Raw genomic sequence first — 26714 nt, forward strand, 5'->3', positions numbered from 1 at the left:
GAATGAAAAATCACAAACTGGCAAAGTAGGTGCATGTTTTCAATGACTGATATTGAATTAAAAAAGTCACATTTCTCACCTTTTAATGCTACAGAAACACACAGAACAAAAGTCAGGTAAAAATAAAATATTAACCAAAACCTAGTAATTTATTGGGTATATCAATGAGTAACTGTGACACGCTGTCATTTTTGAGTTTAATGCTCGAGAGGAAGACAAAAATGCTTAGTGCCCTCAACTGTTCAGGGTCTTCATAAAAGCCACCCCAATCTCATACTTCTACATTACTGTCTGAACTGTCTGTAATAATATAAAAACAGAAAAGAACACTGGAAACAGATCACACAGTTGTGCACGGGGGACTACAGAAAGAAAATGGAACAGTATAATCGTGTCAACACCTCCTTGGGTCACTGACAGGATTAATAGTCCCAATTCCATTGTTTAACCTGTTAATCTACACCTTCCTGTTTCTATTGAACAAGGAAAGCCATTAACACACCCATTGACATTTTCCATGACAGCCATCACTGGAGTGCGGGAGCCTTTGGGAGACATTCATCACTAAAAGCATTAAGGCACCAGATTTTAAAATAAAACCCCTCCTAATCATCAGTTTGAGCACAGCTGTTAAAGACAGGCTGGGATTACTGACTTTAATGTTTGGTAGTAGCTAATTCTCCTTTATTTTTAGTAGAAAATAAGAAACGGGACGTTACCTTAAACCCTGATGAAGTAAATACATAATGTATTCTTCTTCTTCAATTCCTGGGTGAATTGGCAAATAGGCAGTGCTTTTCAGCATGAGGGCAATAAGGAATATGAAATTAAAGATAAAATCCAGCTGCTTTTAAAAAGCTATGTAAGGTTATTTTTTTGGTGGAAGAGACTGTGTCTGTGATGAATAAACTAAGTGGAATTTTCTCACTAAACAGGCTTTGTAAAAACTGCTGCCTAGGCAGGAAACTTGGTAGCATACATATCCCTTTGCAAAACACATCGCCCTGTTGTACTATTTATTTAAAAATCCGACAGAATGCCAAACAAACTGAGCATGCATTACTGTAGTTTACTGGTATAAGAAGAAGACTGGGAAGAAATTTGGGTTTTTTAAGTCAGTACAGTTAGCAGGTGGTTCTTCAGCGATTTGAAATGAGGAAAGACAGAGCTGCAGTCCCTTATAATAGTAAAGTAAAAATCATTTCAAACCTGTGGGTGAAAGAAAGAGGGCATTCCTCTCTGTAATAACCCTAAGTGTGTGAGTGATAATAACTGATTTATGATGAGTTTTAAGGAGAAGGTATCAGTTTAACCTACTTCGCTAAATCACTGGACAGCACACAGCCCATCCATTTGCAGTGGATCTTTGGCTCCTGCAGTAGCTGTCATTGCATGTCCCTCTGGAAAAACCTGATTGATGATACCATGCCCCCCTAAAGGGTCTGCTCTCAATCTCATCGCTCCCTATTAATCACTACCACCTCTCACAGATGAAACTTGTTCTTAAATGAGATGACAGATGCTATTGCCCCAAAGCTCTGCACTATACCTACATTTACAAAAAAAAAAAAAACATTCAGTCTACCAGAACAATTGACCAAAACTTGCCCTCTAGTGTACTGTATTGACTTACTTTTGAGACTACTTTATATAATATTAATGGTATCTAACTTTTGCCAGCCTTTACTTGTGTACACTGCACCCCAAAAGGCAGTCACTGAAAACACAGTTTAAGACTAAAGTTTACAAATATTGTTTTGACCTCAGCGCAGCTAAGCAATATGGAGCACTGTTATCTCTCTGCTTCAAGAACTGGCTTGTCAAAGTGAATCAGATAATTTAGATTTTTATTGAAATGTTTGAAGGTTGTTTTCCCCAGGTACAGTTACACCAGTTTGTAAGGTTACTGTTTGAAACCAAGCACCTTTTCTATTTGCATATTAAACTGTGTCTATATGAAGATCTATGGAGGTGTCTGAAGTGATGCCAGTGGTCCCTGAATGCCTTCCCTGTTCCCACACATCCAAACTGTCCTTCTGTTACACTGCAACAAACAAGCCTTGTGCTTCATATCAAATCCCAAGTAGAAATGATCCAGCTATTCCAAGATGAAACATCTTGCTATCATGCTAGAATTTAATAAAGCACTGTTAAAATGCTGCCACTTACAAAGTGTGGTGCGGTTCTAAAAATAGTATTTATCTAAGCGTAAGTGTATTTACATGATCTAAATTACCACTACTTGCACTGGAGGAGGCAGTAATTAAAGACATCCATGCAAAGTCATGTCCATTTTTATGTTTTGAGAATAAAGCTATTTAAAGCCTGGTGCTGTAATAGTTTACGAAGACAGAAGACGTTGCATTTCATATGATCAGGAGCCGAGCTTGCTGGTTCGAATCCTGTTGTGTCAAGTTGTCAATTTTGGCTGGGGGACCCAAAGGGAATGTGAGTTTTAACTGTATTATTGGCTGAAGTAGCCATTGTGTGACTAACATATTTACACAAAGCAACCTTGGGGTGAAAGGCACAATGCATTACATCAGATCTAAACAGTAATATATGAAGATATTGGGTATTGCAGCTTTTATGAGATATTCTGCCACTAGACTAAAGCCCAGAGCAGCTGCACAAATGAGGTAAACAGACTAATCAACAGTATACAACAAAAAGTAAAACCTGTCTGCCATTTAATTACCTTACAAAAAGTATGATCATATAGCAAATTACTAATTTGCTCTGAACACAAAAAAGGACAGCTCATTGTCTGTGGTGTAAAATAACATTGTCAACCAAGCTAAACAATGAGAGTATGTAATCAAAGATAAATATTCTTAGGGAGGCGCTTTAAATGCCACAGGTGGCTGTGCTAGGCAGCTGAATTAGTGCTGGTGCAGTGTGCTCTCCATGGACATGTTGCTCATGAATAACAGATGAGCTCATGGAATGCGGGTACAGATATAGCAGTGAGATTCTGACATGCTGCAATTATGGGCTTTGTCTTTTCTTCTGGAACTTTAAGTCTGTAAAGCTCACTGAAGACAACAAACACCACAAGCACTGCACAGTTAAATAGCAGTCAGGGGACAATCTGCACATTGGCTGCATTTGGTATGTTTTTATTCAGAGGCCACTGCTTTGTACGTATATACTGATAGCATGGTTGATTTTGTACAGTTATGAAAGCGAAATCAAACCATAGTTACGGCAACTCTGTGTTTTTCTGATGGTAAAGTCAATTAGACGCAGTAGGAATCATGAGTTCCTAGGACTTACAAATGGCAAAGGTTTCCGTGTGTTTTGTTAAAATGTACTGTTATATGGGCACACAGCCACACAACTGTTTTCTTTTGAAATATTAAATGCCCCCAGCCGTCAAACAGTTATTTTTTCCACAGGATGCTCTACAGTACAGGTGGGGTTTTATTGCTCAGGCTGGCTTTGGTATTAATATCTGTGTGACACATACTTTCTAGCTATCCTTTAAGTGTCAAATATCACATACATTATATAACACTTAACCAATACTTGAATTTTAATTACATATAAAACCTATTACAGTATTATCCAAACATAGGGGTCTAATCAATAGAGCTGAACACAAGTCACAATTAAAATATAATTAAAAGAGAAGGTAGCTTCAAATGTCATTTATTTTTTTGTTTTTAATACCACTTTACCTTTGTATGACTGTTTTGGTTCTTATTGCAACTGTTCAAATATGTTTTATTTTCTTTATAAATCTGTGTCAAGGTGCTGTGATCATGGGTTCAGGAACTGTTGCCTGCAAGAGTCATACGTGGGCCATAGTGTCTTTATATTAGTAAGTGCCATGATTCAAAGTGGTAGATCACAAGATGGCGCTGGCTCTGTCAACAAACAGATTTTATTTATTTATTTTATAATAAAACAGTTCCTTACCTGGGCACCTCTAGAGTAGGAGCGGAATATCGTGCAGAACCTCCCCTGGCCAGATGTGTCCCTAAAAGACACAAAAGAAAGCATGGAAATTCAGCTATTCAACCTGAGTCCAATCAATGTGTGAACGTGCTTCCAGATGAGCTACAGCTACCAGACATTATTATTCTCTCAGTCCACTCCCTTCACCTCATAAAACCCCTGAAGCACTGCCAAAAAGTAACACTGGGCTTAGAATAACAAGGGAAGGGATCAACTGTGAATCCCTTAACATCCGCTACCTTTTGTACTAGTTTCAGGTTCAACAGAGGGACTTGATCTGCAGTTCTGGCTTTTAAAAATCAAAATCGCTATCACATTCCCCATCAAAGAGATCTAAACAAAACAGCTGCACTGACACCATACAGTCAAGGGCTCTTCACACTGCCTGGTCTTTTTATATAAGCTGTACAGTTGACCTGGTCTCTCCTCTGGAAACTTAGATTGGCCAAGTAATGTCACTTACTGTTAATCATCTTTTGATAAGAGTCAGACGTATTTTACTATTTACACAACTAAGTTGTTTAAATTAAAATCATATAATTATTAGAACGATTATTCTTTAATCTACAATCGAACAATTTCAACCACTGCCTGTTAGAGATATTCAGATTTGCATTTCATTTCAAGCAATATTTACACCAACAGAAACAAGATGTTTTGCAATGCAATAATCTCATGCAATAAAACCTTTTTTTTTTTTTTTTTTTTTTACAGTACGTTGTTCTTTGCTCAGAAATATATTCCCAGACTGCCAGCAATCAAAACAAAAAAATAAAACTTGAAATATTCTCACTCTGCCAGCGTCACCTAGCCATACACAGTGGTTCCTTGGGAAGCTACGTTCACAGGCTTTGGTTTATAAAAAAAAAAAAAAAATTGTTGTTCTTGTTCTACCCTAGATGCCTGGATCAGTACCCAGGAGCACAGAGATGAATGAGCTGTGCTTTAATAGCTTGGTTTACACTGCTACAGGAGCAAGCTACATATTCCACTGCGTGATCTCTCTATATGTTTCTTTATGTGCTGCAATGAAGACAAAGCAGCTGGGGTGGCTGATTCACTCCCAATAAACCACACAGACCCATCAGTTTATGTTACAGGAGGTGAGTGTTTTAGTATTTCAGGACCTATGACTTGTAAAACCTTACAGTGATAATGTTCATGAATGTAGATGAGCTCAGGCACATATTTTTGTGAACTGGTACGACCTCAGGAACATAAATTCCAGGCTTAAATAGATACATGCCAACTACAACTTCAAGAAAGCCATTCAAGAACAAGGGCTCAGTGTCTTTTACAACAGACTTAACGATAAATGAAAATTTATAGGCAGCTGATCTTTGAAAAGAAGTGGGAGTCTTTTCAATGAATCTAAATGGCTGAGGATCTAAATCCTGCCACTGTTTAAATCATTACAAAATAGGTATCTGGTAGTATGTATGAGTTGCTTTTATAATCTTTTAATATTTAATATTTGTAATAATATTTAAGATTCTCCACTGTTAAGATCAATTGAATATAGTCCGTGTTCTTCTAACAGGTGATCCCAAGGGTTTGCCTATGTTTCAATCCTTCCATCTAGCTTTGAAAACCCTGTACTTGCAGTTACACAGTAAGCCCCTGTGTTTGGATCGGTTTTGAAAGTTTATGAAAAGCAGCTGTTTACATCTGATTTTAGCAGTGGGAAAACCAGTAATTCCTCTCTTTGTTTTTTGTTTGTAATCCATTGCATACACAACATATGCTGTTTATTTACAATATTTGACCCTATCGCATGCTGGCAATACTGGCCAATACTGTATTGTTCCTAATAACATTTCTCAAAGACAAAAGATTGTTGTAGTTCTCTAATGTTAACCTTTTATTTTATTTCCGAGGAGGACATATCTGTTATTTAAAAGAAGCCTTACAAACTAAAAGACAACAAAATCAGATTCATTAGGGCCTTAAAAACAGGGACCCTTATGTGCTGATCCTGTCCGTCTGTCCATCTGCCTGTCTGTCTGTCACACTCTACATGGTGAACTTGATAACTGTCTTGATTTTGCACCAGTTGTCACCAAACTTGTATCGTACAGGCATTGCAGACTGCATTTGGCTATTATATGATAAACTCTCACTTTAAAACAAACATTTTTAAACTATCAGTTACTGTGAGAACAATATGTGATGCACTTGATATAAGGATAGAAACTGAGCCAGCCTTTTATTTATTCATTCAGCCCAATCAGCGCTATGGAGGTGCCACTGGTAATACTTTAGGAGTAGTACATGAGATTTTGATTACTTACATCTTACTGGAAGAATAACAACTTGGCTAGTGCAGAATCTGTTGAGAACAGTATAAATAACAGCTTTTCTGTTTAATGGTTGTTATACAACAGGTCTGACGAAATTTGAAATGATTCATCCATAACTTCAAATCCCTCAGTTAAAAACATAAGGTAAAACTTGCAAGAATCAAGTCATGTAGACAAATGTTTCTGCTTGTGCCTTCAACAGTGCACACTTTGCATCCATGAATCTGTGTGTGTGTGTGTGTGTGTGTGTGTGTGTGTGTGTGTGTGTGTGTGTGTGTGTGTGTGTGTGTGTGTGGATATGCAGGCATGGGATTAAGATTAGGGTTATTACAATTCATGAATGGACTGCAATTGCACTGTATTCACAGATCATTATTTTTCTATCAATCCCCCTCAGATAAAAAACAAAACCACCCTTTCCATTTCCTTGCCAGCTTGCTTGCAGGCACACCCATCTTACCACTTCACAATGTAGCAATCTGAACAGCCTTGCTAGACTCCTGCACTTGGAGCATGCCGCTCACTCTCTGTTCCCTGCCAGGCTGCCCAGGTTAGGTCCCACAACTGAGCGCGCTGGAACACTGGGGTTTGCTGGTTGATCGGTTTATGCCACACAAATCAGGGAGCTCATCCAATTTAATGCACTTGGACGAGCTCCCAAAATACAGAAAGGAATCTAGGTTACAGCCGGTTACACAGTATGCTAAATACAGTGCGATATACAGGTTTGAAACACAGTAACGTAACACAAACATTTGTGAAAAAAGGCACCCCCACGTATGATGAATGAATGTTATGAAAATGGCATTCCTGCAATAGAGGCTGCATCTCCTTTTTACAGATCAAGACAGCAGCTCTGACAGTTTGACCGAGTGCTGACTGCAGCTGCTCGGTTGACTCTGTGGTCAAATTTGACAGCATTGGTTGGGGGAAACTAACATATTGTATGTATTTTACTACACTGTATGTTAAGACCCCCAGACTGAAATCAAAAACATTATCTGTTAGCATCCTCATTGAACAAAACTTTTAGACAGATGCAACATTCATGTTGTTTATGCAAATTGAGCCAAACAAACTGTTAAAAAAATAATCCCAAAGGAAAATGTAATGTGTTCAGGTAAATGATTGAATATTGACCAACTAAATCTACTTAAACCAAGTAAAATTAAAACAAAACAAAAACTTCAGTAGTCTCTGACCCCTAGTAACAGGGGTTCAGCTGTGTTCTTGAGGACTTCATGATCCAGCTCGCGCCTGGCCTCCTGAACTTACCAGAGCTGCAGTTTTACCCTCCGCCCGTCCAGCAGAATGGTTGTGGTCTTGCAATCAATCCCTGTCAATGATAAAGAGGAAAGCGTTAGGCAGTGTCAGATATATAGCATTACAGGAATCTGATACCACAACCTTACCATAATGAATCAGACACAAAGCCTGTACAGCCGCACTAAACAATCAGTTCCATGACAAATCAGTGCAGTAATGTTTCAGTTAGGATTTCACACTGTAGTGCAGAATATACTGCAAATTTATATTTACTTGATATGTAAGAAATAAGATATTACAGTACCGGACATACATTTTAAAAGGTTGTATGCAATTTTTTTGTTTGCTCACATTTCATCAAATATTTGTGTACACAGACCTTTAATTATGCAATAAAATTGAATGCAATTAGAATTGAAATTACCAACACTGATCATACAGTCTTCCTGCCTATGTTAAAAATCACTGGTTGTATTTTTAATAGGCTGATTCACCAATGTTAGCTGAAGTATCCTACATTACTACTGAGCTGCTTTACCATCTAGTGATGGTGCTTCACAGATGTTGCTATGCAGGTATTCTTAGAGCTCACTCTCACCATGCTTTGGGAGGAAGCTGAGCAGTAAGGCTCTGATCAGGTGCTAGGAGAGTGGCAGGACTAGTGGTCTACAGCTAGATTAACTGCTGTGTTATATAACACCTACTGTACAGTGCATTGACAAAACTGAACAAAAAGACAAGAAAATGAATCCCTGTTTAGAAGATCATAAATCAAGAGACCAAATTTACATCAAAACACAGTGCTCGGTCTTGGAGACAAGATTAAGCTGAACGTGGAAATGAGCACAACAATTTAGCACAGCTTGTGAAAGAGTAGGATTTTTTGTTTAAGGTAAAGATTAGAAACCCTCTTTTCTGTTAGGGAAAGAAATAAGTGTTTTTCAAATGCAGACATTGAATATTGTACGTGCAGCTGATGTTCAAATCATGAAAAAATCTACTTTAAATGGAGCGGAGACTGTATGCTGATTTTTTAACACAGCGCTTTAGATTAATGATACTGTCTGTGCTACAGGTCACACGGGGGATCTATCCAATTGATTCAAAACAGCAGCGGATCTAAATACCACCACTGAGGTCATTCACATGTGTGTACCACACTACTCAAAATCAAACACCTCACAGTGCATGCGAGTCTCTCTATATATAAAAAAAAAAAAAAAAAAAAAAAAAAAAAAGACAGCAGCAGGTAACAGATTTGTAGAAAAGTGCTAAGAACTGCCACAGTTTAGATTATCTACAACACATTAAGTGATTAGGTACCCAGAAGCAACAGCATTTAATCTAGTGTGTATTTTTAAAAGCAGAAAGGCAGAGAACCAAGCACTTCGAATAGGAGACAGAGTGTTAATGTTGCTCACGGAAATAATGTCATGCTAGCAGAGATTAATATTACTCTTCAGTCTACTAGATAAAAGACATGGCAGGGTGTTTGTCTAGTCTATTGGACTGAAGTCTATCTCTGTTGATTTGTTGTGAGCAGGATCGCTTCGCAGGGGTGACATCAGACCAGAAACACACTCCACAACAAGGACTGCCGATGAAAACTGAGCCGTGGAGCTCAGTATATTTATTATTACACAAACAAAAGATTTGAACCAACAAGACACACAAAACAAAAGGTGCGTTGGCCAAACAAATAATAAATAGCAACAAAACAAGTATTGTGCTGGTGTATAAACCAGCAGGCTAGCAATTGTTATATTCCTTTTACAGACTTACACCTCTCTTATGCTCCACCTTGATCGCAGACAGCTGCAGGCTTTTATATTCTGGCCGAGGGGTTAACTAGCTATTAATTAATTATCTTATTACCCCTTGGCCATAGCCTGCTCGAGATTAATAAGGATACGCGACTGTCAGCTAGTTAAATAATCAGTAGCTGATCAGTCACACATCCTCACGAGGTTTTTAAAAAAACAATAACCTGGCGGACGCAGTCTCGCTTGTCCGGCCAAACAATACATAATAATAATAACAAATAATAATATTGGCCGGCTTTTACCGTCGCATTAATACATAAATCAAAATAATAAACAAAGGGGCGGGACACTCCGCCACACACTGCTTCACAATGTGCTGCTTGAAACTGGTTGTTGGTCATACTAAACATGTGCTACTCAAATTTCACATGGGTCAGTTTCTCAGATCACAAATGCATGACCCCAGTGGACGCACACCTGTCCTTTTGGAGCCCTCTGATGCACTTTGTAATTTTTACTTTCTGGCTTCAGGTCACAGTTCATGCTTGCAGCTGTGTGTGAGGCCTGCCTTGCCCTATTCTGCAGGTGTTCTCCTGCCTGGTTTAGAATGAACTTCAGTCAGACTCGAGTTATAGGTCAGGTCATTGCTTTTGCTGTGGAAAATGTGTTGAATTCGAAGTACTCAAGTAGAACTGGGGATGAGCTCTGATTACACTATCCATAGTGATTGTCCTGAACTAAACTGACAGGTGGTGGGTTTGCTCTGTTTAAGGATGTCCCAGTCTTTCTGTTTAAAATGAGAACACCAACCACAGGAAAGTAAAGCATACAGCCATTTACAATCAAACTAGAAAAGACAGCTTCAAAAATATAGAAAGTACAGAGTTTCTGCCTCTGTGGAACTCCATAGTTTCAATATGTGAAAGCTCTTTGAGTGTACTGTTGTAAGTGGTAAGACAACTTCCCTCCACTGGCTCATTTAGTTTAGTGATGTTTCAGCACATAACATTACAAGCTTCCTCAGACAGCAATAAGGCTAATTTCCAAAACATTAGACCATAGGTGGGCAAGTGTGGTCCCGGAAAAGCCATTTCACTCCAGATTAAGTAATTAATGGGGATGTTTAACATTAAGGATGTTTAACCCTTTGCGGTCCATTTATTCAACACTTGTCAGACGCATCAGGTCCAATTTATTTTCACACCCGCTGTTTTTATTACATGCGGTTTTTAAATTTCCAAAGTAAAACAGGTTTAAAAAGCTTTGTATCGCAAAAGAACACTCAGTACTATATCTACAGCCAAACCCCACCCCTTGTTTGCTGTATTTTTCACATACCTCTTTATAGACGTGCATAGTGATAAATCCTCTCCTGATCACTCGTTTCATCATCAAACTCCTCAATAATGCGATCCAAGTCATTATTTTAATACTATAACATCTGAAAAAGCTCTGCAAATGTCTGTGATATTCTTTGAGCGCCGGATGCAGAAGGAGCTATCTCCTTTGGTTATGTCCGTGTTATCTATGTGATGCATGGGGCTATCAGATACGCCCTTTTTTTTCGGCTTCTTTCGGCTCCTATCGGTCTCACTCGGCCATTGAAAGGTTTTCTCTGCTTTTTCCAGAGAAAAAACGACTAGAGACCTGTGCTTTCTTTCTAATGATGTCAGACAGGGTCCGACATCGGACTGGAAAGGGAAAATTGTAATGTCGGATCTGGTCTGACATAGGACCACAAAGGGTTAATAGGTCTAAATAAACCAATTAAAAAAACGTGGCCTAGGCTAGTGGACCAACAGTACAGTGAATGTCCCCAGAAAGAAGCTTAAGTGGTGAAGAAAGTAACCCTACTTTCAGTATTGGCAATCATATCAAGGTAAAACTAGACCTGCCGGGGTTGTGTTTACAAAGAAACATAGTAACAGAGCCAGCACAAGTGAGAGTGGGATTTCTGGGAGGTTATTTTAGGAGATTACATCATTGTAGTGAAAGGCGCCTCATTCCCTTGTGCACCCTTACACTCCTCAACGGACCACACCACACCGTACACACACAAACACACACCGTACACACGCACGCACGCACACCATACACCGTACACACACACACACACAAGATATCACTTTCAAACATATTTTTCCTTTGTCAAGTGTAAGAACTGTAAAAGCATGATGGCAGAAATTCAATACTGTAGAAAGTTTCCAACTACGACTGAGGATTTACTGTATGACTAAATGCCCAAAGGTCCTTCCTTTTGATAATGTTTCCAAATGTAATCGTTTTTTTTTTTCCCTTCCTGGAACTGTGTTAGAATTCAGCAAGCTGATGTTCACAGAAAAAAAAAGGTTTTATCCCACTGAAATAACTACAATCTGTCTGCTGTGAGGGGTATTCCTACTACAGCAATGTAAAACAACACCCCATTTTAATCATCTTTGTTCAATTTACACCTTGAACAAATGGAAAGGATTACAAAATCTAAGACCACTGGTTAGAGAGTTCTTGAACACTTTTGGATGCTGTCACAAAGCTACATTTAGTTAGGAAAAAGGTCAGATCAAAGAGATGCAGGTTTGTTATCGGAAACAGGTGGAACATGGCTTTTAGTTGGTTACCTGTAATTACAGCACATGTAATTACATACACTGGACACCCAGTATAATTGGTGGGACTCAGGATCCCACTATCGTGTACAGATGCATATTGGCTTACCCTGCTAGACCAAGCCTTCTGGCAGACTGTTTTTAATTTAATGTATTGTCACAATGCCCAATGGTAGACGTGCATGTAAAGACAGACAAGCATCTACTTATATAACCAGATTTATAATATAGACATCCTAACCAGGTTTTAACCCAATAAGGAAAAGCAGTTCTATACATATACAAAGCTCTACAGTGGCACAACATTGCCATAGCACAGTGTGGAAGTTCATATGATAAATGGAAAAGCCATTTGCAGCCAGCTGAAAAGTTATTGCCTAACAACACAAGCAAGGAATCGACAGCTGGAACTGACAAACAGTGACAAGACTAATGAAAACAAGACAAAAGTGAAACCTCAGCACTGATAACAGGGAGGCACACTATCCAGGGTAAAGAAAATACTGATTTTTTAGGGTCTGGTGGAAATGTCCACAAAAATACTTTGTCTGCCTAGAAGGAAGATAGTCTATTCTAACTGCAATCTATCATCAAATCACAAGTAATTAATGAACTACAAAACAGATACTTTATTCCCCAAAACATTAGAAAGTATATATTAATCTGTATTATGTTAACAATTAAACACACACACTGATTATCATTCTGCTGAATGACAGCTTCTCCAGTTTCTCCTTTTAGTGGATTTTGGGCTCTGTAAAAGATCAATGGAAACCAGATTAAATGCATGCAGGTTGGTGAGATTCTGACAAACATGCTCACAATACAACTCCTAAAAGTCATGTACAGCCAGTTGTACAAACTCGGCAAAATTCCCAAACTCACTAATCTTTAATAAAATACCAAGGAATTATTTTAGACATTATCTCTTGCCACAAAAATCTTCCCCGGCACTTACATTCTTGGGCTTGTTCTTACGGGTTTGGAGGGATACAAGATTAATTCATTTTCCTGTATGACAGCGAGTCTGTGTTTCTGTGCTCATTAAAACATGAAAAGAACTGGGGCAAAGTAAGGTGGGCATTTGCTTAACTACAACATCAGAATCGGTCATCAGGCAAAGAGAATTCTGAGTGGCCTGAGATGGCAGAACAGCCACCATCTGCCAGGATGTACTGCAGTTTCCTGGGTTACTGTACGTTACAGCGACTTTCACACCCAGTGGGATTAAAAGGGTCGTCCCCAGTAAAGCGTGATGAAATAAGATGATGTAACAGGTGCACACAAGGGACTTCGTAAATGACGGCTCCTGCTTCACTCATTAAAACGGTTTCACCTGCTTTCCCGTCTGTCTCTTTACAGCAAGCTGTCCCCAGACTCCAATAGTCGAAGAACAGTATGTCGCTTCAGAAGAGTGCAAAGGTGGGCCTGGACTTGTCAAATGGCTTAAAAGTGAAAGCATGGCTAAAATGCAATGTAGTGTGACTCAACCATCAGGCTCCAACACAGTCGTCTTGACAAATAAAACATGACATCTTATTCAATTTATTTTCCTTGGGAGATGCGAGGAGATACAGGCTTGATTGGGAATCCTATCACACCAATAGGTAAACAGAAAGCAGAAACTGTAATCACTTGTTTCTTTGCTTTGTACAATTTGATTTGCTAATTTATTGTAGAAACTGTGTAAAAAACTGCCTTTTTAACATTTAACCCACATGTGGATAAGCTTCAGATTCACATGCAACACCCATTTAATTGATGTGGTTCAGAGATGAGGTTCACTGCACATAAAAACTGATTTTCAATTCTACATTATTCTACTTTTTTTTTTTTTTTGGTTAAGGGATTTGCATGCTTGAATAAAGCAGTATAATGTTTACTTAGTATGCCACCTTTGTAATTATAAATGACATGCCCACACGCACAGACACAAGACCTAAACACACATGGGACGTCCTACAGTTTGACCGGCTGGTTCCAACATCCAATACACAGTACCTAGAGTTGCTGCAACAATTATCTTTTTGACAAGTTCACTATCTTCCAAAACTGTTCATCTATGCTAGTCTGTAGCAAGTGTATGTCTTAAAAGGAAGGATCCTTAACGAGTTGATGCCGCGAGGTACAGAAGTCTATGTTTTCGACAGCGTGCTGCACTCAGCTGAATGCATCCCCCTGCTCAAAACTGTAAGTAAGCAGCTGCCAAACACAGGGGCTTTTGATGCTCATTCATAATAGACTAAACAAGAACAGAGCCACCTGATAAGAGTAAGTCTGAAGTAATAGATAAAAAAAAAATTGAGTGTGTACAACTAGCCAATATTGGAATATATTCAGTTGCTAAAGCGTGCTGATGCTGTAAAAGACTGGTACTTTTAAATTTCATTTGAAAAGAAAAAAAGCATCTGATTGCAGTGGCTTTAAATCACCATGAGATCTGCTCCCTTCAGTGCCTGAAGTGATTTCATTACTTGAAGTTGCTTTTTGAAATGATCATAAGCAGCTCTTTATCGTCTGTCACACAGTAGGTAGCAGTCATGTTTTTTACAATATACAGGGAAAGGAGAGTTCCTAAGAGCTGGATCTAATTCACTGTTGCGACCTGCATTTGAAATGAAATTAATGAAGCTGCCTGTCACAGCAATAGAAGTAATACATTATTTTGCAACTTTTTATTGTAAGTAAAATATACAGCGGACAGGATGTACATTGAACTAACAGGATACAGACATCATAGTCACTGAGTTTAAATTTCTTTTACTATTTCTTAGTTCAGGTGCCACACCACTAGGCAAAACCGAATCCCAGCGCTGTAAAAGGTTCTGTTGCTTTGGTTACTGTGTTGGCAAGCTATCTCTTCCTGCCTTTCATTAGCGAATCTTCTTGAACAACAACAAACATAGAATCTAAAAATGAATACTGCCAATGGACTAAGTGTGCCTTTTACATCCCATTATCACAGTCCTGCTGTGAGGCCATCTTCATCAATCCCAACCAGCGTTCAATGGAAATGGCTTTAAACTACCGAGACCTTAGAACCCTGAAATCTGGTTTTGTAATTATTTTATTTTTCATATAAACGTTATGCGTATTTAAAGAAAGTGCACAGTGGATGGACCTGTTAATCCTTCATTGATGGATTATTTTAGATCTTCTCGAACAGCTTGCCCATAGCGGATCAGCAGCACTTCAGCAGATGCAATAATAATATTACTGGGGCTTTTCCACTTTCAAATTGATCTTTCTTCATACTGCAAGTGCCTTAAAATGACATAATGTAGGTAGAAGTTGCTTATTACCAAGCGCAAGTGTATTGACTCCTGATCATAAATGTTTCCCTGGACAGTCTGCAGTAATGGAGATAACGCCTTTTGAAAATGTCTAGTTTGGACGATGAAACCCTATTCAGCCTCTGCTTACAAGACCCAGCAATGCTTACCAATCTCCCTGTTAGTTACGCATTTAATACGCCCCAGGACGCCCTGTCACGCTTTCTTGACTTTTTTTAGTATTCCCTAAAATGGAGAACTAGCAATCTAGAATGATTACAGGAGGATATAATAAAAGGTTAATTCTAGTTAGCTTAAACCAATATCACAAAAGACACAACTTTTTAAAATGATCCATCCCTCTGCAATCAATTCTACCCACACTTACTGGAAGAGTGGGGATTTGGTTTACTTCAGCTATGTCCTAATGTATAGATTCTACTCCAAAGAAGAGGGTGAAACACCACTAACAGATAGGGCTATTGTCCTTGCATGTGCCTACTGCTGCCTTGATATTCTCCTCCTACAAGAACGTGTTTAGTAATAGCATCTACAGAGCAGAGACAACCTGTCTACAAAGTGCCCATATGACCTTAAGGCTTAGAGATACTTCCAACACGTTTTATTTTTAGTGGGACTCCCAGTGAAAGATTCTAAATATTAAAATGAACTGGCATGCAAGAATATGTGTAAGAGATTACTTCATTAAAAAAAAAAAAAAAAGATTTCTAGTTGGCATTTGGTCCTTTGCTCTGCCCATTAGACCACATCTAGTGTGAGTTCTGTGTACATTTCTTTTAGTAATACTTGATCCACTAGCATTGCTAAACTTTTTTGGCCACAAGTCACAAGCCTTGTTTTTACCTTCTTTTAAACAAAGAGCTGGCGCCAGTGACTTCCCCAGTGGAGATAACCATGCAGTCATCCTGACTTTTCCTGCTGGTCTCCCACTACTTCACTTTGTCCTCCTTATACATTATTTACAGCTGCAAAGTACAAAGGCTTGTTTCTGTTTTTCCACCACATTTGAAGCTATTTGTCAAGATCAATGGGGGCTATTACTGAAATTCAACTTACAGTTAAGCAACAATACATCTAAATATAAGCACGACTTGATTTTTTCCATTTCCCACGGATTTAAAGATGCAGGAAATGCTCAGTGTGCAAAAGGTGGGTGTCAATGGCTATTTTACTGAACGTGTACAATATGCCTGTGCACAGTTTATGAATGGAAATATAGTCACAACATGGGAATTTATGTTTTAAATGCAGTTTCTTCCATTCTGACTTATTCATGTGCTTATAATTGTTGTTGGGATTTCCAATAACCCAAGTAAGGGAGCAAAGATACATTAAAACACCAAGAACCAATACTGATTGTAGTATTACAGGGTTGTAATGCTATTGCTTGTCTTTACAGGTTGCATCATAAAGGGCAGAGACTGCGTAAAGCAAATTAAATTTTGTAGTCGGAACAGCTATCTACTGTATATAATACAGTCATCTTCAAAATCTTCAGCAAATATATCCACATGCTTGATGCAGGAACAACCCCAATGTAAATCTAAAATGCAATCAGCACGCTGCAAATCAGTAATATAATAATAATATCTTTATTTTTATATAGCACCTTTCATAGTGAACCACCACCACAAAGCACTTTACAGAGTTAGGCTGTGAGCTGTGCATTATATGCAGAGTCACTTACACTTGGACATTGATTTAACATCTCATCTGCAGGATGGAACGCAAGGAGGTTAAGTGACTTGCTCAGGGTCACACAGTGAGACAGTCAGTGGCAGAGGTGGGACTTGAACCGGTATCTGCTGATTACAAGCCCTGGAAATTAACCACTGGACCCCACTGCCTCCTCCTCAAAATGACTTCCCTAGGTTTAGAACTGTAAACACCCATAACATATTTAAAATAATATAAACTGTCTTGTGTTGGATTATGAAATGCCAGACTGCATTCTGTGTTTTTATGCGTCTAATCTGCACCGATAAATGTTCTCATCCAAACCCTGAGTGCTGCAACATTATGTAAGAAATGGTGGCTGTAATTATTATCTCCCATGACATACTTCACAACAAGCTCTAGCTGGCTGGAGCACAGAGCACTTATTTTACATCTCAACAAAATGAGCTGCACCTTAAGCATGCATTGAATCCACCAACCAAGATGTGTGATTTAAATGACGCTGCAAACTTGGTATCAACACATATTACAGTGTGGATCTGAGACATCGCTTAACTTATAATGTACAGAATAAATCTCCGTGTGAGCTTTATCTCAGAATCCCATGAAACCTGGTATGTCAGGAATGTCATTTTGTTTATTCACAGATCACACGCATAAGCCCTTGGGTCTGTTAGCTGGAGGCGGTTCATTCTTTTTTCAAAATGTTTATCTAATATTGTGCCCATACCTGGCCCATGCCAAAGCTTTGATGCATTTGATAGTGCATACCTTGGTTGCAAGCAATACAGTTTCTAACACCACAAAATACATTCCTTTGTTACAATATCTATATGGATAACATTACTTGTGTATTGTGTGTTACCTGTTAAATGATATATTTGCACACCCACTATTCTACTGTAATGTACCTCTGTTGCTTACTGCTGGCACAACACAAGAATCCACGGAGAGCCAGAGGAGTTTTGCACAAGGGACATGCAAAGTTTGTATAAATATGAACTGGACAAAGAGGTTTAATACTAGTGGAAAATGTTGGAGGATGAGGGCAATTTTGTTAAAGAATAATATCTAAAAGTACATTTTACATCTTTACTGCATTGCAATACTCACAGAATTACAGTACTATTTGTAAAACCCACTGCCTCTAGCCCCTAGATTGTGATATCTATGAGCGTTCCCCTGCTTAATATTTCAAAGAAGTACCATAATCTCCAGCTATTGCTATAGCTTCTGATGGATGGATGCAGTGATGTGTTACAGATTTATTAGGCCTAATTACCAAAGAAAAAAATATCCCCAAAATTAGGCATTAGACAGGAAATACTCTTCTGCTTATGTGCTGCAGCTGCTGTTTGAATTGATGTAAACAAACAGAAATGTCAAAACAGCTGCTTTCAATTGTAGAGAAACAACAACCAAGAGCCTGTATGATCTAAACCTGGGGGCACACACCATGTCTGCTTCTGAGAACGGAGTAGCTTGCAGTACAAGAAACACCCAGAACAGAAAGGGACACAAGGAATTGCTGCTTGATGCACACAGATGATTTTCTAGACAGACCAAATGTTATGTTACCTATTTCATCTTAAAATATTATTAAAACCCATCTTTCATGGGAGACTGCCAAGCAAATGTCCATGAGGTTCCCAAGATATAATCAGGCTCAGCTGATTAGGTACAGCAAGTCACTGTAAACTATCCTCAAAATATCTGGGAAAACTTCATGCAACCACTTAAAATGTAATCAAATTTGGGCAAGCATGACCGAACCCTACCATGTACTGCAGTAATTGAGACAGCAAAAGATTCTCATAACTAGATTAGTGATATATGTACATAACGCACTGCGTATCCATTACGATCCTCTCCCCCAGGTGCAACATGAGTTTACTGTTCATAGACTTGTCAACACTTCAGGACGGACGCTCCTTCAATCTTGTTGATCTCAGGCAGTCAGGATCGTTTTTATTCACAAGCATAACAAAAAATAAGTTTTACAGGTGAAAAAGAGTGAGACAGTTGGCACTAAACCCCCCTGAGATGTATCTGTTTGTAAAGGGCAGAATACCCTGTCACAGTGTAGGCAGACCGATCTCTGTTACTAATCAAAAGGGCTGTTTTTCTTCCGATACTGTATAGCAAGGTTTCTTTTACATTTTAATTACCTTGTGCTTAAAAACAGGCAGCAGCGCCAGTTTGGACTTTGATCAGTGACTCAATTTAGGATTCCTCGATAAAACAGCACCTCTGAAACTCCAGTTCTCCACACTAAGCTAGGGATTTTTATAGATGTACTGAGTAAACCCAGGCTGTCCCCAGGCATATTTTCGACCTGTGATCTTCCAATGCACCTGGTCAAATCTACCACCTCCCTACTTCTATAGCTAGACAACCCAACTGTAATGAAAGCTACGCATAGGAAACAAATAAAGTCTGAATTGTAATATGGAAAGCATCTACAATTTCAACTCAACAAGATCTGATAAAATCCCTTATTCAAGGAGTATTTAAATCAGCAAAACAGCATCATACCAGATGGTCTAACTAGATAAGACGGTTTATTGTTCTATATCACCAAGATTTTTATACAGATTAGGAGCATTAAGAGTCATTTTAAACATCAAGACTCCAGGATTATGCTTAACCTTTGCTGTCAGTTTTATGTTATGCGCAATGGCAATTGTTAAATTGACTAAAATTGTATGAACTTTAGCAGGGGAGAATTTGTGACGCAGCACAGGTTGAAATCCATTCTTAAAAGTTTGACGAGAGGTCCGCACCTAACAAAGACCCAATTTCCCTTTGTTTAAAAATCTCCACAGGCTATTTTTTTTAAAGCAAAGCAGCAAAACAAGATGACAAAAGTAAAGGCTTACAAGCCTGCATTCATCTTGGGAAAGCAAGTGCAAATAACGTAAGCAGATTGCAAAACAGTAAGATAATCAGCTACAGGGACCACATGCCTCGATTGTACACTGTACAAATGCAACTCAAATCACACAATAGGAAAATGACTAAAGTCCCCTGGAGGCATTAAGTAATGACTTGCAAATCTCTGTTAAATGTGTAGAAAACGTTTGCTGCTGACAATATCTATTATTGATGGTCGTATACTGATTGGATACAGTACTTAAATGAGGCTTTGGGTCCTACAGATACAATAAATGAGCATTGCCTTGTTCATCTGGGGCCATTTCTTAGAAAACGAAAAGCAGACATAACAGCGAAACATTCAAACTTCATTCTACTTCATTCATTTGTCAGCCGTAGGACCCCTTTTGAAAACATTTGATTTGATTATCTATCTATCTATCTATCTATCTATCTATCTATCTATCTATCTATCTATCTATATATAGATAGATAGATAGATAGATAGATAGATAGATAGATAGATAGATAGATAGATAGATAGATAGATAGATAGATAACCCTACAGAAGGTCTTCCAAATTGAATTACAAATATACTATGCAAGTAAGTACTATTTGCTGCAAGAGATTATAGGAAACCACTGGTTTCCATCTCTCTGCTTAAACCACACAGGCTCAATTCCCACCACCACTGAGCAATCTGAAGCCATGCTATTCAATGGGAAGGGTAGGGCTGTAGTTATCCATGAAACCCCGTAATAAAAACCGTACTGAAAAGCTGACAACGACAGCCTTCACAATGCGGTCAGTTATGTAATGAGCACTAAAGGCATGTGTCCATTCCATGAATTGCTGAAGTGCAACATCAATACACTCCATATTGTTCTTTAAACCATAAAAACAACATGCACACAACTATCTAACCCAAATAAACTACGATCTTAAAACTGCACGCATGTAATTGTAACATACAAGAAATAATAATAATAATATAATATCTTTATATAGCGCCTTTCATAGTGGGCCACCATCACAAAGCGCTTTACAGAGGTAGGCTGTGAACTGTGCATTATATGCTGAGTCACTTACAATAGGACACTGATTTAACATTTAACAAGGAGGTTAAATGACTTGCTCAGGATCACACAGTGAAGTCAGTGGCAGAGGTGGGATTTGAACTGGACTTTAACCACTGGATCACACTGCCTTCTTAAATCTCTTTACAGTAAACCGGTAGTCCGCCAATATAAAAATCAAAGGAAGGGGCTGCTGACATTGTATTGGATTTACAAACAGCAATGGAACAGAAACTGGTGTAAGTGGAAGAGATACAGGGAGCAAAGGATGAGACAAACTTTACATGCAGGCTGGTTATATGTTGGGAGATACTGAAATCAAATTATAACAAAGGTTTCTGCTAATGCCTTTGGCAGTGTAATTAACTTTGGAAGAGGTTTTTGGCTCCTCACTTTAGAAGTCAACCGGTAATTAGCTCATTGTTTATGGGTAGAAGTACCTTGTTGAAGGTTATGTACGGCAAGATGTGAAAAGGGAAGAACAGAGATCTTTTTCTCCAGTTCTGAATACATCATGAATTACTGATAAATTGTACAACGAAAGGGGCAGAGTTGTTAAAGCAGAACAACCAAACAAAAAAAAAAAAAGGCTTCTAACAAGAATTTAAGTCTAAGACTGCTGTAACTATCACAGTCTAATGCTTATAATGTACATAAACACATCCCATGTACTTTATACTACATTATAGAACACACAGAAATTCTCCTATAAAGGTGTACGTTATATATAATCCTATAAAGTACTAATGTAGTCCATACAATGGTCTTGAAGACAGCTGAACAACAGCATTCATCAGCATGGGGGTAGGTCCTGTTAAACCCAATGTAAAGGCAACAGTTTGGTACAAATACATGGACAATAACAGTTTATGTTAACAAGAGCCGTGATGATAAGACCCTTCAATTATTACTGAGTCAAGGGATATGTTCTATATACTTAAAAAGGAAAAATAAAATATCCTCAGAAACTCTGCCGTTCTTAACCAGGTTTTCCTTCTAGTTCCTACACCATATTTTTCAGATCAAACTTTTTCACAGAAGTAAATAAACAGTAAAGAAGAGAAGTAATGTTAAATTTCATTGATCACATTTTAACCTGGACTACAGCAGCTTTTTGGCAATCTGTTTCTCGTAACAGGCTGTCAGTCCTCCAACCATTCCTATCAGATCACATTAGTATCGTTACTTAAATGCCATCTGCTTGAAACCAGTGTGAAAGCGTAATCTGCTGATCCTCTTAAACCTAGAAACAACATAAACTTTTATCAGAAATTAGCTTTTCTTGAAATGTATGTTTTTGGTTGTTTGAGGAGGAGCTGCAGTCAAGACTTTAGGGACAGACCCCTTCACAATTATTTTTTTCTTCATCCCGCAACTAGAAAGTAGAAAGAAACATATTTTACGTCATCCAAAATACATACAGCAGCCCTCTGCTAAATGACGATGTTTTGGCAGTAATATAAGTAGGCCTGGCTTTAAACCCATAAGCCTTTAGCATGTGCTGCTATATTCCCTTAATTTAAACTACAGCACAGCTACAGGTTCTTAGCATAGCAAAATTGAAGACAACTTTAGCTTTGCTGCTTTCAATCTCAGCTCAGCTCCTACCAGCTTGAGGGAGCGCAGGAGTATGCAGTCTAATGCTGCAGTACTGGGATTTTTCCACAGAACAGTTTATCTGCAAGGGAGCCAAAAAAAGCCTTATGTCAGATTGACCTACTCTTGGAAAATGGCTTTCACTCACCTAAAAAATCAGCAGCAGAAAACTGGGCTGCTTATTTTCAAATGCACAGCAAAAAAATATATATTAAAGATGTGCTAGTATGAGATGAAGGGATAATGAGGATTATAAACAAAAAAATCTGTTATAGGAGATGCTGTGGGCGAATTCACCAGCTCCTCATGCATTTCACCCTTGGAGACCTGGGCTTAAATCGGTAGGTCACAAGTGGAATTAGCTTAGTGGTCCCAGTTTAGCCTTCAGTTGGGTGCAATTAACGGTCTCTCCTAATGAGACAGAGAGTGAATTGTAGGGATGTTCAGGTCCTTTGCCCCTGACCTTTCATGTGCAATACATTTCCAAACATTCACATTTAAATTAACTACTGCAGATAAAACATACTAAACATTGTGTCACTGACTCCATAGACAAAACCATCTGATTTCTCACTGGCTCCAGTGCATGTGACCTTGACTTATTTATAAACTGGATTATATGAAAAAAAAAAAATAAATAAAAAGAGTACCAACCAACCTAACATTCAAATGATTGATTGGCAGCTTGCTGTAGTAGGCCTCTCATTTTATGTTCTGGCCTATATATCTGTGGAGCCAGTGTTAAATCCTGCAGCTGTGGTCGTATTTCTGCATGCATTAAGAATCTGGGTGTACCCACCTGCCTCTTATCCAAGTAGGTGTGTTATTTACTGTGCACTGTAGCTATAGCCATGGCTAAAGGAAGTAGTGTTTGTTATTATGTCTGGAACAAGCAGAAAACATTCCAATACCACTTTTTTAATGTTTCAACACTAAACACTGGTTCAGTCATTGCTACGTATCGAGAGTCTCTAACTGACTGTTTTTGTTATGGATGGATTATTTTTATTTTAGGTTTTGTTCCAGCCAACCATCTGCCAAGAAAGGACTTTCTTCCCACTCTTTAATAAACCGGACTCCCACATGGAGTGCAGGATGCCCCCTATAGCCTGGAGGTTACCGGTTCAGGTCCAGGCTATTCCCCCTCCGACAGGAGTTGCCAGGGGGCGGCGCACAATTGGCCGAGCACCGCCCGGGTGGTGAGGGCTTACGTCGGCCAGGGTGCCCTCGGCTCACCACGCACTAGCGGCCCCTGTATACTGGCCGGACGCCTGCAGGCCTGCCTGTAAGTTGCCCAGAGCTGTGTGGTCCTCTGATGCTGTAGCTCTGAGGTAGCTGCATGGCAGGCCAGCAGAGTGAAAAGAAGCGGACGGCTGACAGCACGTTTTAAAGGACACATGTGTCCCTCTTCATCTCTCAGCCAGCGTGGGTGTGGCAGCGGTGAGCCGGGTTGAAATAAAAAAGTAACTGGGCTTTCCATTATCCACCCACTACCCACTATCTTCTATTCTACTGTACCTTTCCTGACCTCTGATTTGAGATTAAATGTTATTGGCAGAACAATTTAAGTCACACACAGTTTAACAAGTCTAATCTCTGTGTTCTAGAGACTAACACAGAGTGGTGGGATTTTTGTTTAAGGCTCTGCTGCTTTGCACTGTGCCAGAAATAGCCTTTATGGCTTACAACCACTTTCGGAGTGTGCAACAGAAATAGATAAGGAAGCAACCAAGATAAATATAGGATGAAGAGAAATAGAAGGGGCTATCAATTACAGTGTGTAGCGGCATGTAATTGATGGCAACTGGAAAGAGATCTAAAGGGAAAGGAAGCAAGCCAAATTGTCCCCTGGGATCTCGTTTCATTCTCACTTGCTTTTTGGGACTGCAAGTCATGGTAACGCAACTGGCTGTTACATGGGGGGGGGGGGTAGTCTTCGTCTTCTTCTTTTACTACTGCTGCTTCTTCTTCCCTGTGCAAGCGGAAGCTATGTCTGCAAACAAGTCTTCAGCACGCAGAACAGGATCCTCATTCATTATTCAGCTTTGATGAGCTGCTGTTTATAAACTGATCCCCTATTCGGAGGTTGGAAGGAAGCAGGAAATGTTTTTCTTCCGATCAGCATCTGCTTGTCCATTTTATTGACTTTACATGAAGACTTTCCATTAATTAAAAACCAGCAAGTTAACTATGTTAAGAAGACAACCTCACATCCATTGAATTGATCCCACATGTGAGGGAAGCATTTCAAAAGATTTTCACAGTACGGTTTAGGAGAAAATAATATGGGAAGCACAGGATCAACTGCAGATAAGGCATTCATGAAAAAAAGCTTTGCTTTCTTAAATGTAAGGAAATCACTGCAGTCATCTTTCCACTGCATTTTTTTGCACTGTAAATAAAGATCATTAAATATACCCAAAGAACAGTACTGCATGCGCTCTTACAAGTTTTCCAGGCACATTCAGTGCTATTTATAGTCTAGATGAGTCAAGCATTTTGCTCATTGAAAAATAAATCAGTATTCTGCAGATAAAAAGCAGGTATCAAAGCAGCTCTCAGTAAGATTACAACTCAGCTATTGACCTAATTGGATCATTAAGCTAAACAACAACAGGCACGATAAATTATTCCCTCCAGTTTAGGTAGCTCTACTCTCATGCATCCATGTCCCCATGTAAGAAGCCTATTACCTTAGGTCTTAGTTGTTTCTTGTTTTATTTGCTTTCTTATTCATTACGTGTTTACCACTGGCATTATGATATTTAATGGTATTGACTCATACATGATCATGTGAATTACAGCAAAACTTTTAAGAATACTATCGTACCATCCTCATAAAGATAATCGGATTTCTTTTAGCTCTGTCTTACTGAAACATTGTGTATTTTCGACTAAAGTGCTGATTTCAAAACGCTGAAAAGATGATTTCTGAAATGGTCATTTTTTAAAACGGAAATAATACAAAAATCGTCAAAGTGTGAGTATTGTGATTTTTATTTATGTTTACTGGAGTATTTATACATCTAAATAATGCAGGAAGATTATGTGTCACTGATTTTAGAATTCAATTATACAACGAGTTGAAAACTGTAAAAGTGAGCAGCACTCTCTATAGAGGCAGAATCGCCAGGCGCCTGCTTCGCCCACCCTGTACCAGTAGATTCGCTGGTGCCCGAGCGAGCTCTACACTAATGTGACGTGCATTTTTACAGAGAGAATCAGAGAATCAGCTGCAAGACAGACAAAAATATGCTTATGTTAATGCTTTGTAAGAATGGTCTCAAAATAATAGATTTACCTCGATTGTCTGGTGTCTCAATTGAGGTTGATATTTATGACAATACTTAGAGGGAACGCTGATGGGAAAGCAATCCAGCAGCAAAGCTGTTAGGAGCTGGGACGAGCAACTTGAGAGGTAATCAGAGGCAATAAAAACTGGAATAACAAAGTGCTGAGAACAAAGGGATATATTACTATTTCTGTAAGATAAATGACAATACACTGGCAGAGGAGCCCTTAGCAAGAATGTTACTGTATTGCAGGCAGCGTAACAGAAAGCATTAATAAAATAAAACAGAAGCCAGTAATAGTCTTATTTGTTATTTATTACACTTTATTTATTGCCAGTCTTTAAATGTCTTACAGTTTTATGACTAGGGCCCATTGTCACTAACATGACCTCCCCTTTAAAGTGTTCTTTATTCTAAGGATTTGCAACTCTTTGTTTTGTGTTATTACTTCAGGCAATGTCAAAAAACATCAACACACACACAGCCGGCAGCAGACAAATTGACAAATTCTTGCTGTAGAAAAAAAAATGGTATTTTTGCAGCCAAAAATATCTGTGCCACCCACTGTATTTTTTCTCAAAAAATTGGCTTGCATTCTATCCAATAAAGATCCCACTAAAACTATCAATAAAGACTAAGAACTGTACAGACAAACAGATCATCTGGTCAAACTGCTTACAGAATTAATCTTTAGAGATACCCAGGTCACACTATTACAGTACTTGGCTATGAAGACCCTATTCAAAAGCCCTAATTAGTTAAGTGATTAATCTTATTATTGCTTGCTCTTGCAATATGTTATTATGGCCATGCTTTGTGGCCCAATTAGTGGATTAGGGATAGTTTAGAGGATACAATTCACTTGCTTGCAATCCCACCATGTTTACACATCTAGCCTGGAAAATCAGAAGACAATGGGAATGCGTCCTGACATTCTAAACATATGAATAGCTTCTCTACATTTTTATGCACGGTCACCAAACACAGTTTTAAATTGTGGGTAACCTGT

General features: G+C 38.7%; 1 protein-coding gene across 1 annotated transcript in view; it reads right to left on the reverse strand.

Annotated features, from left to right (window-relative positions):
- LOC121295569 (ras-related protein Rab-40B-like) overlaps positions 1-26714 on the reverse strand; it is a 48734-nt gene that overhangs the window by 5864 nt on the left and 16156 nt on the right. The window contains exons 2-3 of the mRNA XM_041220354.1: positions 7536-7596; positions 3922-3982 (exon numbers count right to left, since the gene is read on the reverse strand). Of these exons, the coding sequence (XP_041076288.1) occupies positions 3922-3982; positions 7536-7596 (122 nt within the window). The remainder of the gene's footprint in view (positions 1-3921; positions 3983-7535; positions 7597-26714) is intronic.

The sequence above is a fragment of the Polyodon spathula genome, chromosome 20, assembly GCF_017654505.1.
Source record: "Polyodon spathula isolate WHYD16114869_AA chromosome 20, ASM1765450v1, whole genome shotgun sequence".
Classification (NCBI taxonomy): domain Eukaryota; kingdom Metazoa; phylum Chordata; class Actinopteri; order Acipenseriformes; family Polyodontidae; genus Polyodon; species Polyodon spathula.